Raw genomic sequence first — 16,269 nt, forward strand, 5'->3', positions numbered from 1 at the left:
TTTTGCGTATACACTCACCTATTTTTCCTTAAGCAAACTATCCTACAAACTCCAACACAATCCTAATTCACCACCGCCTTGATCCGCCCACCTAATAATTACTTACCTTATTCACTTCATACTGGATATTCAAGCCGCTGAAAGGGGCTTCACGCTGGCTTTTGTTCTGCTATGGGACTTCCAGGCTCTGTGAGCCCTCACGCCATTCCCGGAGACCACCGTGAGAAGGTATGCGCTAAACCCAGTTATTATAAAAAGAAACCTGAAGTAGTTTTCTTAACAACTATAGTGGTACTACTGGGCATCATCTCCCCGCACAACCCGCACGCCCACTGTTCGGTCATTCGTCAGCCGGATAAAGTCCAAAATTTCTCCTAACTCTACCAAGTTGCGGAAGCCCAGCAACGGTACCCAGGTAAGTTTTATTTCCACACTGCTGCGCAGTGAGGTTAGCATTCTAACATAACTGATAGAAGCAGGGCTCCACCGTGAGGGATACACCCATGCTTCATCGGAAGAACGTTGAAATTTCACCTGAGGATCATCGCCTCGGGGATGTTCTATCTACCCCTGCGCTCTCCACTGCTAGTTCGTCAGCAAATAACGGTGATAGCACAATGGTATCAACCTTCTCACCCCCAGATAGGGCCTGTTCGACCGCACCTAGCGAAGAGCGGCCGGCTGAACAGCTCGAGGAAGGATCGCCTACCAATCTTTCGGTTGTTGAACAAACTAGCGAAGATGATGTATTTGGACTGCCAGGAGAGGATTGCCACCGAGAAACTGAAGGAGGTCGAGAGTCCGAAGAAACCGAAGAGCAAGAAGAGGCCGGAATAGAGGCGGCTTTGGGCTTGGATACAGATGTCTGTGTCAAGGTCGAGGCCGATGTTAGGACAGGTACAGATGCCAGCTCGGAGACCAAGGAAAGCCATGGAGATGACGATGCAGATGATGAAGGATATGACGATGAGAGTGACGACGAGGACGACGAGGAAGATGAAGAGGAGGAGATGATTCCATCCAGGGAAGTGGACTTCCTTCTCGAGAATGCAGAGCAAAACAGACTTAACGACCTGGCTGCTCTCCAAGATGAATTTGATGACGAAATCCAGTATATTGCCCATGAAAGAAACACACTGCTTAGTGAAAAGATGTTCTGGCAAACCAAATTTGTGACGGCGATCAAAGGGAGGGAGAAACAACGCTCTCGCGCTTCATCTTTGACAGAGGATAACTCTCGTCTGGAGGCAATCAATAAAACCCTCCAGCGCGAGATGGGCCTTATCCAGGACATTATCGACAACCAGTACAAAGAAGTGAAAGTAATTAAATCCAACTGTCTGGATGCTGTCACAGAACTTACTCAGGCATGTGAAGTTACGAAGTCATACCTTGACAAGGCGAAGGAAGAAAATATGAAAACTGCAAAGGAACTGGCGATCCTTCGCAAAATCGTCATGAAGATACGACAGCCATCTAAAAAGTTGACTGAATTCTCGATGCACCACGATTTCCAACAGGCCCTTGAAGTCAACCAAGAGTTGAAAGAGAAAGTCGAAACTCAACACCAAGAGTTAAACCAGCTACATGCTCAGTTAGCCGAGCGAGATGCAAAACTCAAGAAACTACAAGTGGACAATGCCAAGTTAGAAGGGCAGCTTGACGATATGGAGTCGTTCAATGCGAAATATTCGTCCAAGTTAGATGACACCCGCCTTTCTCTGGCTTATTATCAAAAGTCCCTGTTACAAGCTCGAGACAAGGAAAGCCATCTAAATGATCGCCTTTCGATTGCTCTTAATGAATGGTCGGCAAGCAAGCTGAAATTCAAGAACGAGTTAATCGAGTGCCGCGCAAAGCTGCAACTAAAGGATTCGATGATTAATGCTCTTCATAGGCAGAGCTCAGTGTATCTGGAAAATTGGAAGGATACCATCGGTATGCTATCTGACAGGAGCCAGGGAGATGAGCTGTCTGTGAAGCTTGCTGACTGTCTGCAGGAGACGTTGGATCGCAATGAAGCACTGGAAATTGAGCTTGGTGATCTTCGTGAGAAGACTATAGCCCTGCTAAATCAAAACCTGGGTTAATGTGCAGAGTGCCAGAGTTCTCTACATATGCAAAAATGCACATCTTTTCTTGCCTCATGCTTCTACCATGACATACTAAGAAACCTAAGTACTAAGCCGGGTGACTACACTCCTATTATAGACCAATTCCCCTCTACAGAAATTTCTTTGGGACATTAGGAAACTTGGCGGATCCTTAAAATTGGTGATTGATAGAGCAACAATATGAGATATCCATAGCCTATAGTAAGAGAACGCTACTTCAAAGCGCTTCGATACCACTGTAGCTATATCCTTGTCAACACTTCATGCAACCGAAAGTAATGTTATTACGTATGTCTGAATGGTTAATAGTTAATTACAGAGAATGAGATGTTAAAAGTACACCGAAACCGTCATAAGTAGGAATATCCATTCCATTTCGTTAACTTTGTGAATGAAAAAACACCCGTCCATTAAAGGATGTCCTAATCCTCCAGCTCTTAGGCTTTTAGGCAATTTCATTGGTCCTTAAGATATACCTGCTGGGTATGAGCTTCGTTCAAGTAGATATGCCAGCCGGGAACCCATCCTTATGGCTCTTGACCCCGTTGAAGCCATCGACCCTCGTCTGGCTTCCAGCAGGTATATGCTCTTCTGCCTTCACGGCACTGGCTCTCTTCGACGGAGACTCCGTCTGCACGATACCAAAGGAGACCAAAGCCCACCATCCTACCCATCCCCAGAACCAAACCGAAGCACCCACAAAGGTCGTGACAGCTAGGACGGGCACAAGCACAAGCAAGGCCAGCCCAGTACATATAGCCGTAAAGGTGATGGCACAAAGCGAAGCAAGAACCAGAGCGGTAGTGAAAGCGAAAATAAACACGCTTATGGCTTGTAGCACGAACAGGACGAGGGGAATTCCACAGAAGACGGCCTGGGAGGCTAAGAAGGAGGCGAGAATTGGACGCTCCCGAGCGAAGGCAGCGAGCCTGGACCTGATCTCTGCACGTTTGGGGGGTGGGATGAGAGCATCTAGGGATGCATAGAGGGCTTTATAGGCGTTGATGACGAGTGCTTTGGCGATGTTGATAATTGAGCTGATGATGGAAGATATGTATGATCTTGGACGCGAGGCGGTGTTTGGAGGAGGACCCATGGTGGAGGTATTATATCTGTTTCTACCAGGTGCTCTTCGATAAAGCGATATTATACAGGAGACGCCGTCTGTTATGGACAAGGAAGAAGCATGGATGGTGCATCAAGTGGATGAGCTGGAGATGTTATATTTATCTTGTTCTGGCTGGCAACGTCGACGTCATAACCAACAACCATCAACCTTTCGCCAACATCAACATACATCAAGAAAACGAGCCGCCTCCAGGTTCTCCTTCCCAGCGCTCGACACCCTCTGGGATCTCCACGACAGCCTCCTTGCACCAGATATGCACTGCGTCTTTCATCATCTCCTTGTTGAGTGCGACTAGACAGCCAGCCTTGACGCTGAGCGTCTCTCCTCCGCGCGGCCGATGTAACAGACGACTCCCGCAGTTTGTACAGAACAGACAGTCAAGCTGGCGTCCTGAGTTCGTTGGACGAGTGTATACGCCGATCTGACCGGGCGAGGAGGCGGGGATGTCGAACGTAGGGAAGATGGCTGTCATTCCATACGTAGATGAGGACTGGTGTCGACATTCGGTGCAGTGGCAGATGTACAGCTTCAGAGGCTCGGGAAGAGGAGTCGTAAAGCGGATTTGCGAGCACTGGCAACGTCCCTCCATTTTTTTCTTCTATGACGGAGATAAATTATGGATGGTTTGGCTTGCGTTAGGTACTCCGTGTATCAGTCGCGGGGTTGGTATAAATATACGAAGGACCATGTCAGCTACAGTCCGGAGTAAATATGGCATATTAATAATTGATATATTACATCTCCACACCAGCTCGTGTCGGTCATCAGTAGTATGTGTATTGAAAATATATGGTACACGATATAGGTAGCATGTCAGCTCGTCGGATTGAGCTGGCTGTACTTAACCCACCGCTTCACACACTCATCCACCCTCCTGAGATGTTCTCTGCTCGCCTCAACCTCAAAATACTCCTGGTGTTTCTTCCCACACTCCACACACGGTTTCCCGGGTTTTACCCTTATATCAGCCAGCTCGAGATGTACCAGTCTCTCCAACCTATGCACGTTCGGGGCCTTCTGGGGGAGAATATTCAAGGATGCAGTTCCAGACGAGGGGTGGTAAGGATAATAACGAATTAGCGTGAGGTTATGAGAGCACTGTTGGGTCAATCGACGGCAGACGTTGACGGCACGCCCAATCTTCAACGTTATAGTGTTTGCTGTCCGGCTGCCGTCTGGGTCGTGCTTTGTGATCCGGGATGTGGGAGCGATGCCTGCAGAGGACATGACGTCGCTTGTACGCCTTCTTCCGGCATCACGTCGGTCGGGTGAGGAGGGTATTAAGGAAGCAGTTTCGTCTGCTCGTGGGCGTGAATCACCGGGTGTCACGCAGTATATGTAGATGTATCCCGCTTCTTCGGCTGCGGATAAAGGCTCAGCGAGTTTCCGGAGTAACTTTGAAGTTGTCTCCGGTGATAGGTTAGATGGTATCCACGAAAGAAGATACTCTGTCTGGGATTGACCAGGCCGCGTAGGAGCAGAAGAGCTCAAGGCTTGATGGTTTCGTAATGATGCTGGATCAGGAGGCGGCAGAGGCTTCTTCCCCCAGCCCAGCCTGTGGCCGGAGGCTGGTTCTTTGCCAGGTCTTGCAGGCCGACGGCCAGCGTTCAGCGGAGAGTATGGAATCGGGTCCTGGACTTCTGGTATGGGGTGGATGTGCGAACTGTGCCTGGACGGTTTCACACGTATAGCATGATTCTCATCATCGCCGTCAATAGGAGCAAAGAAACAAACAAACTTCATTCGTCGTTTTGACTTGCTCTTTGGCCTATTTGGGACATGCAGAGTAGCTACACCAGCCACTGGCTCTGGTTTCCTCATGCCACTGCTGTGATTTGAACGGCGTCCACAATCCTTATTTATATCGATCTCAGGCACGGCCGTACTGCCGTGTACAGGCCGCACTTCATCGACGGATAACACCCCTACTCTCTCGATGAGAGTGTCCAGACTAGATCTCGTTTTGAGCCTTGAAGTCCTGAGTTTTATAGGCGATGACGGTGTTTCACTCTGACCCTTATGTTGCCAGCAAAACATGCCCCCTGGCACTTCTATCGTGATATGATCTGCCTTGCCGCCGTCCCCTTGCTTGGTATTCTGTCTTTTCGATGCAGCTTTCACTGTTCGCCGACATCTTCTGCCACCGGACGTCAGCCCTTGACAGGTCGTCTCTGGGTTTTTGGAATCAGACCGGGCGAGCTGGAATTCGGGACAATGACGGATATGGGACATTGTCACCGCCTCAGCTTGCTCGTATAAGAGTAGTTATAGATGCTGTTTATTCCTCTGGGAACTTTGGATAGTCGATGGTAGTTAAAAGTCGAGTCGAAGCGAGCCGCTCGTCCAGATGATCCAGTCACCCGTCAAAGCGAGAGTCACCCATATATAAGTGAATATCATCCTTGTCATGCCCAAGGACACATCGCATCGCATCCTGTTCTTCATGAGACGGGCGATGTCAGATGGCTGTGCTGGAGTTGTCTGCCTGCCTTGATACCTTGATCGATGCACTCAGCCACATCCGAGCCACCTTGAGATGAAACATCATGCAGGAATCTGAGTAACAGGCAAACTGTGGTCTCTGTTCTTTCGTGATAATACCGACGAATAACTACTTAATAGACGTATTAATTCATTTCCTTCATGGATGTGCAAATTCTCCATCGATGCGGGTCTGTTTGTAAGCTGTGACAGTAGAAAGATGCCTCGTATTCAGCGGCGGCCTAGTATTTATGACTGTTCTTTAGCCATCTGAGTAAATAGAAACACCGTCTAGCCAGATATTCGACTCTATCATCGCGATAATGGCCCGCACATTCCTCGCATTCCAGCATAATGCAAAGCTGTATACCCTGCAGACCGTCGTTGCCGCCATACGAACATTCACCTCGCTCGAAGAACCCAACCGCCAGCTCTTCAAGCAAGGCAGCGATGAAGACCATGTTGTGGTCACTGAGGAGACCGTCTTCCACCCCCAGGGCGGCGGCCAGCCCTCTGACATAGGCACCATCACCTTCTCTCCCTCTGGCTCTTGCTTCACCGTCGCCTCAGTCCGGATGGACGCCCTTCAGGACGGACAGGTACTGCACTTCGGGCGGTTCAATGCAGCTCCCTTTGCAGTAGGCGATACCGTACAGCAGGAAATCGACGTGGAAAAGCGTCTGCTGTACTCACGGCTTCATACCGCTGGCCACGTCCTGGGTGCCGCGGTCAAGCATCTTGTGGAAAAGGAAGTGGATGGATTCAACGAGCTGAAGGCTTCGCATTTCCCTGACTCGGCGGCCTGTGAGTTCCAAGGCCTTATTGAAGGGAAGTGGAAGACACCGATCCAAGAGAAGGTGGACGAGTTTATCGCTGCGGGCATGCCGGTGGAGATTGAGTGGTGGGATGAAGACGATTTCCGGTCCAGAGGGCTGGAGAGACTGATACCAGATCCCAGCCTGGTGCCTCCAGGCGAGAAGTCTCGGGTGGTCAACATCGTAGGGGCAGAGGTGTATCCGTGTGGCGGAACTCATGTCGATACGACGGACCTGTGCGGACAGACGACGGTGAAGAAGGTATCAAGAAGCAAAGGCACATCCAGGGTCAGTTATACGGTGGTATAAAAGGACATGCATAACTATGGGAAATAGACGGCTGAACTCAGGGATCACTTGTTATATACGCTGGATATTGACAGAATGGGGCTCTAGAGGAAGCATATAGACAAGCAGGCTCATATCTTACATTGATTCTATCACCACCTCTTTTTGAATAATATAACACAGATAACCAGATGCACGTTACCTACTGCTCCCGGCTCTCTAGACGGGCGTAACCTCATCTGGCCCAAATATTTGGTCCTCGGGTGGCTGATCGCCTGCGTAGAGCGCAGTAATGATACCCGTTGCACCCGTCACCAACGCAATAACCAGCGTCATAGTCTTCCACCCGGCACTCTCCTTCAGAACACCTCCTAGAATCGGCCCAAGAAGCTGCCCACCAGCAAAGGCCATGTTGAATAAGGCATACCCCTGGGCAACAGGATTCACACCGCCAGAAGCACTTGGTTGGGGGCTGTAAACGACTTCAAACACTTCTGACATCGCGGCCAGGGAAGATGCGCTGATGGCTAGGCCGTTTATGCCTAAAAGACTGATCATAAGAGCGTATTCTGCCATGATCGGGTGCTGAACGAAACGGAGGGGAACCAAGGTTGCGCCTCCAACTATGAATGCAACAGTTCCAGATATACGTGGGCCATATCTATCCACGACCTTTCCGACAAGGGCGCCGCCCATTCCAGGAATGGCCATGATCAAGAATACCAGCCCTATACTGCTGGAAGACCAGTGGAAGGACTCAATCAAGAACAGTGGGAGGGTCTGTGAATATTAGCAGGGGCTTCCATTGCTCGACAGGGAAAGAGAGATATAATTTTCAGTACCGTTTCAAACGCAGAGAATGTCAGCGCACCGACAAGGCCTGCTAGTAAAGCTACAAGTAGACGTCGTTGGCCCAGAAGATGAAATAGCTGGAACGCTTTCTTTGGGTCACTTGTACCGTCAGCAGCAACGGATTCCGGGGGCTGAAGTAACGGTGAATGCTCGTCGCTTCCTTCCTCCTTCCACTGCCTCGAAGCTGGGATTTACTGTAAGCAGCCCATCCATGAAAAGAGTTGAAGGATAGAAACAGCCGTACCATTTGGCTCAATCATTACCAATCGCAAGATAATATCCAAAACGATCAGTGCAATCGGCACGTAAAAAGCTCCATAGAAACCAAGCTTGTCGTACAAAACACCTCCAGCGGCTGGGCCTAATAAGGATCCTACACTCATGCCCATGGTTGTGTAGCCCATAGCCTCTCCAACTCTGTCCTCAGCCACAGTATCAACGACCAGAGCCAGTCCAGCGACCCAGACGGCAGCGCCAGAGAGGCCTTGGAGACCTCTGGCAATTACGAACAGAACAGGAGACCTGGCTAGCATGAATAGTGCCGTCGATAGGGCCAGAGCAAACAGGCCAGCGATGAATGGGCCTTTGGGAGATTTGGTCCGATCCGCAACGTACCCGAAGATTGCTATTATTCCTAGTTAGCAGTTGGACTTTAAAATAGGAAATATACAAAGAGGGTTGACTTACGGGATCCTATTAGAAGAGTTCCTCCATAGGTAGCGAGAAGGACAGACATCCAGGTTTGGGCTATATAGGTCAGCTCAATATGTTCATCATATAAACAGCACACAAAGACACGAATCCAATGCTTCTCTCCGTACGCACCATCATCAGGCGATACTCCGATGCGGTTGACAAGGGCTTTTGGGATGATGGGTACTATCTACAGCACATGTAAGCGGCCTATACCCTTGCGATATAACCCATCGTCTTGCCATCGCATACCATGCTATAGAGAAATACATCCTATGAAACAAATTAGAATATTAATGTCCTTTCTTATCTTTCGCGGCCTTGACTTGCGATACTTACAACGAAAATAGCGATAGAGACAACTAGCACGATAAACGCTTCTGAGGACCGCGCCTCCAGCAGCCACGGCTTGGTAGGCGTTTTTGACATGACTGCGTCCGTGGCCCTTTGTCGAATTAGAGAATTATACATTCAGGCTATGAAGTCCAACGCCGACTTTATAACGACGTGAGGCGCGGCTGAATTGAACGGCATATCGCGAAATTGAGATTGAGCCTGCCACAAAATTTAGACCTGGGCTGGCGATAGATCATATCAACATCTATACAGGGTTAGAATAGGGAATACTCTCGTATTCCTAACAGCAGGAGGTACCAGAATAAGCAATTAGTTATGGCAAGAAAAAGCATACGGTCGGTATAAAGCAGCCGATTAGTTAGGTGTTACATACATGCTCACAAGCTGCCTCAGATAATGCGCTACGGTTGGTTCCCAGCGCCCATCGAATAGGAGGACTGAGACTGTTCTGAGAACACTGGTTTCAAGGAATAGGGGTAACAACAAGCATCTCTTTTCTTTTTTCTCACAAAGTTAAAAAAAAGCTGGAGAGTTAATTCATTCTGTTGTTCGTATCTTGAGAGGGTATTCCTTGCACATTCTAGCGATCTTCAAACACTGTTAAGGAATAGCCGAGGAAAATACTAGGAGCTTTGGACGCTTCAGCCTTACGATCAAGTCGATTCAGCAATACGCACATCAGCCGCTCCAGTGATAGTTTTGATGTCACCGAAGAGGTCTGGTAGTAATGTAATATAGGAGGCCCTTGAAACTGGATTTCTAGCGAAGATCATGCCAATGCAATTTGAGTGAGAGTCGAAAACTGGAGCACCCGAGTCGCCAGGATCTGAGAATATATATACGATGATGCACTAGTTACTGAGTACTCGAAGGCCGGCACCTCGGACGTACCACCTCTACCGTCGGGCACGTTAAGATGGGCACTCCTGAGACCTGAGAAGAACCCTTGAGTGATTTCCGTTGACCTTCCTAGCTTGAAAAGCTTGGTGGTTTCTTCTGGAATGCCAGGGAAGGGTTCTAGTGGTGGGAAATCGGCGTAGTTTATCTCTCCATAAGTTGAGAGCTAATACGGCGTCAATGATATGGCTATACAGCGTTGAGTACATAAACTTACCTCATTAGTTGAATGTCTAATCTCTGGCACATCAATGAGTGCCCAATCCGCTTGTTTCAGACCTCCTTGGCCTCTGAATTGACGGTATCCGGAAGCTGCGTATACGTATCCTGCATAAGATTGACTATTGCCGTCTATCGGTGCTCTCCCAAACCGCGGATTTATTGGTAGAGATGATGAAAGCAAGTCATCACATAGCAGGCGAGGTTTATGAAACTCTTCGGCTTTCAATTTTAATGCCGATAAAGCAGCAACCCTGGCTATAGCTTTGTCATATCGTTGGCGGGAGTGTGGGCTTATATCCCCACCTTTCTCCATCAAGTCTTTGAGTGCCACGAATCGGGAATCGTGGGGCTCGTTGAGCGATGCCGATATTTTGTTGAGAGCTATCGTTGTATCTTTTAAACTGGGCTGTTCAACCTTCAAAAATTGCTTGATTGGATCATCAAGCGGAATGCCTGTTCGGAATGATTTACAGAGAGCTAACAAGAGTACAAATGTTAGTAGAATATTGTATGAAGAATATCCGAACAACAGTCCCTTACCCGCCTTGTGATTAGGAGATAGGTCATCCAAACCGGGGATAACGCAATGAAAACAGGTTAGCCCTAACTTTTGCCAACTGGACCCTTCTTGCTGCTGGATTTCTACCCATCCGCCAAAGGTTGATGCAGAGTGCTTGGATTGGTAGACCCCAAGGCTTAATCCTACTTGGAGATGATCTTGCCAAGAAGTATTTGGCAAGCCGCGATCTAGGCTATTATCTTTCCCTCGATAAACTAGGCCCTGTGTAATTAGAACGCTAACATGTTGAAGATTGTAGGTATTAAGTATAGAGATTATTGTTTCCCGGGAGCCTCTCCAGGAGTAGAAACTTGTCTTTGGCTCCACTGTGATAATAATCGTGGTTGGATCCCCATTTTGGTTATTTCTCTGTCCAAATCGGAAACAGTCTATAGTGAGGACATGGGAACAATCAATACTAGTTAGTATTTGATTGAGAACTTCCTCCCATAAAGGATATATGGGATCCGACGATGGAACAGGTGAAGGGTATCTAGTTAAGTTCAATCTGTCGTCGCATATCTCGACATTGAAGATAGTGAGATTGTTGGTTTGGAGAAGATTATGGAGGGCCTTGCAAACGGGAAGCCACTGGTCATCACGAAACTCTCGCTCAGCATCCACGAGAAGTGTGGGAATTGGGTCATCATCCGGGAAGTATACACATCGACGACAGCAGAAGAGAAAGGTCTTGACTTTGACCTTGGATCCGTGGAGGACAGTAAGAATACTCTTGCTTAGGTCCGACTTTGCATCCATCATTGATCGATATGGACTATTAGCGGAAGGGTAATAAATCGAGATACTGGGCGATGGTGCCAGGGTTGGTCCACCAGCCCTTAAATCTTGATCAACCCAGCCGTCAGATGGTGGTGGCTCATCATTATCTTCGCTTGAACCCCTCGAGGAGCGTAACCGCCCGTCACGCGAGGGTCGAAACCACAGAGGCGCGTTGCCAAAGCCCCCAACGGGGGAGGCGAATGCCAACGCGGTTGAAGATAACATTGTGTCAAAATCTGCCGTTTGGCCAAAAAGGCGAGCCCGCGCTGATTGGCGGCAGATGGACTGGTTATACTTGACACATTTCAATGATTCTTTACACTGTGTGCTTGGATGAATCACCTCTTATAAGAGTGTTGGCGGATGGTCACGGAAGCGAACCTTGGTTTAAAGCTTTCCAGGAGATGAAAAAACGGTTCACTCGCCTCCGTTGAGGATGTGCTGCCTGTTTACCTAACGGTTCCAAGGTTACCCGGCATAACTTGTTTAGTCTTATCCCTTTTAACTCCATGATAAAAGAGAATAAGAGGTAGAGTACAGAGAGTACAGGGAGAAGAGAAATATAAAAGGGTACTTTTATTGGCCAAGCTCTCCCTTACTAAAATTAACCTGAGCTTAACCTACTCCTCGCCAAGTGGCTAAATAACCAGTTTATTAGGGGTCTTTGCGTACAGAAGCCTCTGTATAACCGGGTTATCTGGGGGCCAAGTTATAACAAACTAACCTACACCTATAAGAGCTATATACTAGCCAGTGCTCAAGGGGTGGTTCCAAGTACCCTCTTTATAACATGGAGAATACCCTGTATATAAGATCCTTCTAGACAACCACACGAGGTTTTCTCTCCCATAGCAAAAGAGTCGCTAATAACGCAAGCCCACTGAACACAGTTAATAGGCCCATCTGACGATTATACCCATGCGCAAACTCATTTCGAACAGCGTCTTTCTGCATAGAGGTCAAGTTATTAATAGCTGAGAGGCTATCAGCGATGGCCTTGAGCTCGGCAGGTGTAATTATAACTGCAAGCCTTGGAGCTAGGTAACTACTCAGGGCTGTCGAGCTATTATCCTACCTGTTAGGAACTGATATTGTGACCTTGAACGAGATACTTACCATATAGCAACAGAAATTGTACCGCCTAACACCCTCACCTGGGTAAGGGCTCCCATAACCAACCCTATCAAAATGTTAGCAAGCTATAAATGGGGAAAGGTATAAGGGTTACATACCTGCCTCCTGCTCCTCTACAACCAACTGGGCCAGAGTTAATATAGTAGTAAGGGTAAAACCAAATCCGATACCCATGATCGTCTCATATACATACTGCAGCGCTGAAATTTCTCCACCGTGGTCTGGTAAAGTAATTGTTAGTCCTACACCCAGGACCTGTAGAATTGCTCCAATAAATATAATATAGATAGGGGGCACTTTGAACTTTGATGTGAGGACGCCGGATAAAGTTGTTGCAAATGGGGAGGAGAGTAGAAGTGGAAGTAAGGTAAGCCCGGCTCTCACCGCTGAAAAGCCGTTGACTGCTTGTGACCTTTGGGGTATATTTGTGACAATAGCAACAAAAGGGAAACCAATTAGAAATGTCGTACTAAATAACGGAGAATTAGCATGATATCCAGCTAACTAGGGATTTGAGACGAGTAGGGAATAAACAAACATCATCATGCCAGCGACAACACGGTTCTTAAGTAACCGTATTGGGAAAATTGGCTCTTGCAGTGAGGGCGAATTCTCCAGCCGAATCTCCACCAGAATAAATGCAACCCACGCAATACCTGAGGTTGTAAATGCGCAGATAATCGCTGTACTTCGCCATGGAAAGCTTGACCCTCCCTCCTGTAGAGCGAAAACAAATAAGATTGAGGCAACTAGAAGAAGGAAAGCACCGAGTATATCCACTCTTTTCAAATTATTTAGGGCCAATTTGTTGCAAATGCGGTTGTGTAAGCTGATCGGGATATCGTGTTTACTTGCTGGAAGGAATATAGCGATAAGAATGATCGATATTGCACCCCCAGGTGCGCTAAACAGTTAGCTTTTTTCTTAACTATATAATCCCAAATGAATCCTCTCTTACTTTAGTAGAAAAACCCATCGCCAGGTGGAATGGGTGGCAATGATCCCCCCTAGAATAGGGCCAAGGACACTGGCAAGAACGAAGACTGAGGATATAATGCCGATAAATTTACCGTATTCCCGCTTAGGCACAAGGGACGGCGCAAAAACTAGCACCATAGAGTATATACCAGAGGCTCCCACCCCTTGGAAAGAGCGTAGGATGATCCTGTATTCCACATTCTAGTCAGCACGGGATATAGAGACAGAGGGTTGTTATATCCAGAGGCCATACAGTGTGGTAATATCATTTGTCACTCCACATCCAATAGAGAAAACGGTGAAGGTGCTAAGGGCTAAGAGCATCATAGTCTTCTGACCGAATATGCTACTAAGCTTCGCATAGATGATGAGAAAGCCTAGAGTTGGCGAGTTAGCTATATACTGAGCTAAGTAAGGAGTACTGTAAATACCGGTGTAGGTTAAGAAATACGCCGTCACTATCCAATTGCGAATATCGAATCCTCTGAGCGAGTCTGTAATAGCAACAAGAGAGGTGCTAACAATGGTTGTTTCCAAGGTCGACAAGAAGAGTGCAATCCAAAAGCTGGCCTCCAGCCTTAGATATATTGAACAAGAAATGGCGAAACTAGTAAAATTTCTTACCCGAGAGTCAGCATATACAACTTCCAGCCTTTCATGTATTTCGATTCATCGATGACTTCCTCCCTTTCGCCTTTTTCCTCTGCTTGGTTTGGTCGCTGCTGCACATCCTCTAAGATATCGGGGACCTGATCCTTAATGTCGCCCATTTTTCTTCCTCCCGGCTTTTTCTCCCTTCTGATGTGACACGAGGAAGGGTATATAGTCTCAGCAGCCTGGTATATGCCCACCGTCCTATGCGAAGAAGTCTGACCTTTGGCTTCCGAGTCAACCCTAGTGGTATATGGGGGGAGGGCGCTAACATGCATACTAACCCGGGTTATAACCAGGCTAAGCTCATCCTCCCCTATATAACCAATACCTAGAAGGTAGTTATTTGAAAGCGCGCAGGCCTGTATGACTACCTAGCCTGGGTAGAGTAGGATGGACCACGGTACATGGCGCCAACACGTAATCTCCAGCTCCGATTGGGGTGGAAAAATGACCAAGAACAAGTATGCCTCTTCCTTCAATGCCATCGAACGGCTTGCTCGGCCATGTTAGTCCTGCGGGTTTAGTGCAGCCCTCCCTCCTTTAAAGTAGCCTTTGCTAACATGTAGCTACAGCTGTTTTAATCATTTCCTAGGTTGTTATGAGAAGTCATCACGATCACCTCGTTGAAGATAAGCTATGCGATGAATACACACCCACCATGGAAGATATTGGTTGTTGTGACCGTGATGGTTCTACAAACTCAGGTATCGTCTCTTTGTTATGTTCTCAGCCGTTCGATGGAGGCTAACTAATTCCCGCGTGAGATTTATAGGCCCGACGCTCGAGATATGTGCCATTCTCTCTTCCCGTGCTCGTCGAAACAGAAGGGTATCATACCACCAGGAAGAGTGTTGCGCAAAGAGTAAGTTTATCTTAAAGCTCGTTCGCCTGCGTGGTTCCTATGATACCAAGTTATGCTCCCTGAGCAGGCTGAAAACCCTGATTATATCCAACAATTATCTCCGTTTGTACGGGCACAAGTGAGCGACTCTATTACATACCTTATTGTCGGCAAGCCTTCAGTATCTATACCCTAAACCATTTATCTATATCCTGCATCGAGCTTGCATCGCAGTAAACCAGGTAGCCTGGAAGGACAAATAATGGCTCCAAGGCTCTTTTTTGCACTTCAAACCCAGCTCGCAGAATACGGGTTGATCGGGAGCACTTGTTGCTTGAGAGTTATTTCATCCACGCATCGGACCAGAATACCGACCGATGGCTTCACAAAGCGGAAATGGAATCGATGATCTCGTTGGATCTATGTCAAATCTCAAGATCCATCGTGTCAAAACCAAGCTATCGAGAGAAAATGCCCTATCTTCGTTGGTCGAGAAGACCCTAAAGCCGATTTTGACCGACGCAAGTCGAATCGAACCGAGTCACCCTATTTTTAATAAATTAAGAGCCATTATACGACGGGAAAGCCTTGGGGATGAAGTCGAAAAAAACCTAGTGAGGCTGGCGTGTGGCTATCGGAAAGCTCCTCTTTTGCTGCTGGAGAATCCATCCAACAACCACACACGACCGTACGAAACGATGGCTGCAGAAGGGTCCGCGATCCACTACCTCACAGAAATCTTCGAAGGAACCGGCATCGATATAGACGATGTTATAATCTGGGATCTTATCCCCATTTTCAGCCAAGAATGGATGGATCAGATGGACTCTAGGGATAAGTCAAGTTTGAAGGAGACGCAAATTAACGAAGTGGTTAAGCTCACACAAGAGTTTATACGGGAAGTACAGCCAGCTCTTATTGTTTCCTGCCAGTGCGCGAGTTGCCCCAAAGGACAATATTCAAAATATCCATTCATTATGCGCCCATCCGTGGAAGCTCTTGGCTCATCCTTTGCGGCCGCGAGATCGGAGCGATACCGTACAGTCAACTGGGAGGCGTATACATTCCAGGTTGTTCAAGCCTTCCACCCAAGCAAAATCAACTATTCTGATAATCCAGACGCGGATAGGGCTCTACTTACTCGACTAATAAGGATGGTTTATACTCCTTGTGTCGAGTTAAAACATATATCCCTTAGCGTGTCTAAAAAGAAGGCTTTATCCTCCTTGCGAGACGCGAGATCTGCGCTGCAAGACTACTTGAAGGAATCTCAACCTTTATTCGATAACGGATTGGCTATAAGCTGGAAAACGGAGAGAGGGTTAAATCATCAGATTCGTCTGTTACTCCAGCGTCTAGAGCAGTATGGTACGGGAACTATACAGCTTGTTAATGCGTCCACTGAAAGCCCTGGGTGAGAGTATCTATAGATTTTCTAGAGGAAGCTCAACCGCTATCACGGCATCTACAACAAT

At 47.6% G+C, this 16,269-nt stretch overlaps 9 protein-coding genes across 9 annotated transcripts; 3 read left to right on the top strand and 6 right to left on the bottom strand.

Moving 5' to 3' along the window:
• Positions 1 to 171: 171 nt before the first annotated feature.
• Positions 172 to 2,090, top strand: MCYG_01727 (uncharacterized protein; the record flags this gene model as incomplete). The annotated part of the gene is made up of 3 exons (XM_002848747.1): positions 172 to 228; positions 290 to 415; positions 474 to 2,090. 3 exons carry the CDS (start codon positions 172 to 174, stop codon positions 2,088 to 2,090), a joined length of 1,800 nt encoding a protein of 599 aa, XP_002848793.1.
• A 520-nt stretch (positions 2,091 to 2,610) lies between these two features.
• MCYG_01728 (uncharacterized protein) lies at positions 2,611 to 3,210 on the bottom strand (the record flags this gene model as incomplete). The annotated part of the gene is made up of 1 exon (XM_002848748.1): positions 2,611 to 3,210. The coding sequence occupies one exon, from the start codon at positions 3,208 to 3,210 to the stop codon at positions 2,611 to 2,613; it is 600 nt and encodes a 199-aa protein (XP_002848794.1).
• A 202-nt stretch (positions 3,211 to 3,412) lies between these two features.
• On the bottom strand, positions 3,413 to 3,832 carry MCYG_01729 (glutathione-dependent formaldehyde-activating; the record flags this gene model as incomplete). Its single annotated transcript, XM_002848749.1, has 1 exon — positions 3,413 to 3,832. One exon carries the CDS (start codon positions 3,830 to 3,832, stop codon positions 3,413 to 3,415), a length of 420 nt encoding a protein of 139 aa, XP_002848795.1.
• Positions 3,833 to 4,056: 224 nt separating this feature from the next.
• On the bottom strand, positions 4,057 to 5,475 carry MCYG_01730 (conserved hypothetical protein; the record flags this gene model as incomplete). The annotated part of the gene is made up of 2 exons (XM_002848750.1): positions 4,057 to 4,883; positions 4,929 to 5,475. 2 exons carry the CDS (start codon positions 5,473 to 5,475, stop codon positions 4,057 to 4,059), a joined length of 1,374 nt encoding a protein of 457 aa, XP_002848796.1.
• A 572-nt stretch (positions 5,476 to 6,047) lies between these two features.
• On the top strand, positions 6,048 to 6,848 carry MCYG_01731 (threonyl/alanyl tRNA synthetase; the record flags this gene model as incomplete). The annotated part of the gene is made up of 1 exon (XM_002848751.1): positions 6,048 to 6,848. The coding sequence occupies one exon, from the start codon at positions 6,048 to 6,050 to the stop codon at positions 6,846 to 6,848; it is 801 nt and encodes a 266-aa protein (XP_002848797.1).
• Positions 6,849 to 7,046: 198 nt separating this feature from the next.
• Positions 7,047 to 8,801, bottom strand: MCYG_01732 (conserved hypothetical protein; the record flags this gene model as incomplete). Its single annotated transcript, XM_002848752.1, has 5 exons — positions 7,047 to 7,607; positions 7,670 to 7,863; positions 7,924 to 8,313; positions 8,367 to 8,562; positions 8,712 to 8,801. The coding sequence occupies 5 exons, from the start codon at positions 8,799 to 8,801 to the stop codon at positions 7,047 to 7,049; spliced, it is 1,431 nt and encodes a 476-aa protein (XP_002848798.1).
• A 581-nt stretch (positions 8,802 to 9,382) lies between these two features.
• On the bottom strand, positions 9,383 to 11,412 carry MCYG_01733 (conserved hypothetical protein; the record flags this gene model as incomplete). Its single annotated transcript, XM_002848753.1, has 4 exons — positions 9,383 to 9,555; positions 9,621 to 9,792; positions 9,844 to 10,301; positions 10,389 to 11,412. 4 exons carry the CDS (start codon positions 11,410 to 11,412, stop codon positions 9,383 to 9,385), a joined length of 1,827 nt encoding a protein of 608 aa, XP_002848799.1.
• Positions 11,413 to 12,006: 594 nt separating this feature from the next.
• Positions 12,007 to 14,069, bottom strand: MCYG_01734 (ComD; the record flags this gene model as incomplete). The annotated part of the gene is made up of 8 exons (XM_002848754.1): positions 12,007 to 12,135; positions 12,342 to 12,367; positions 12,420 to 12,790; positions 12,860 to 13,225; positions 13,280 to 13,486; positions 13,553 to 13,676; positions 13,731 to 13,864; positions 13,924 to 14,069. 8 exons carry the CDS (start codon positions 14,067 to 14,069, stop codon positions 12,007 to 12,009), a joined length of 1,503 nt encoding a protein of 500 aa, XP_002848800.1.
• A 1,102-nt stretch (positions 14,070 to 15,171) lies between these two features.
• MCYG_01735 (conserved hypothetical protein) lies at positions 15,172 to 16,212 on the top strand (the record flags this gene model as incomplete). Its single annotated transcript, XM_002848755.1, has 1 exon — positions 15,172 to 16,212. The coding sequence occupies one exon, from the start codon at positions 15,172 to 15,174 to the stop codon at positions 16,210 to 16,212; it is 1,041 nt and encodes a 346-aa protein (XP_002848801.1).
• Positions 16,213 to 16,269: the final 57 nt, after the last annotated feature.

Source organism: Microsporum canis, genomic scaffold (genome assembly GCF_000151145.1).
Source record: "Microsporum canis CBS 113480 supercont1.2 genomic scaffold, whole genome shotgun sequence".
Classification (NCBI taxonomy): domain Eukaryota; kingdom Fungi; phylum Ascomycota; class Eurotiomycetes; order Onygenales; family Arthrodermataceae; genus Microsporum; species Microsporum canis.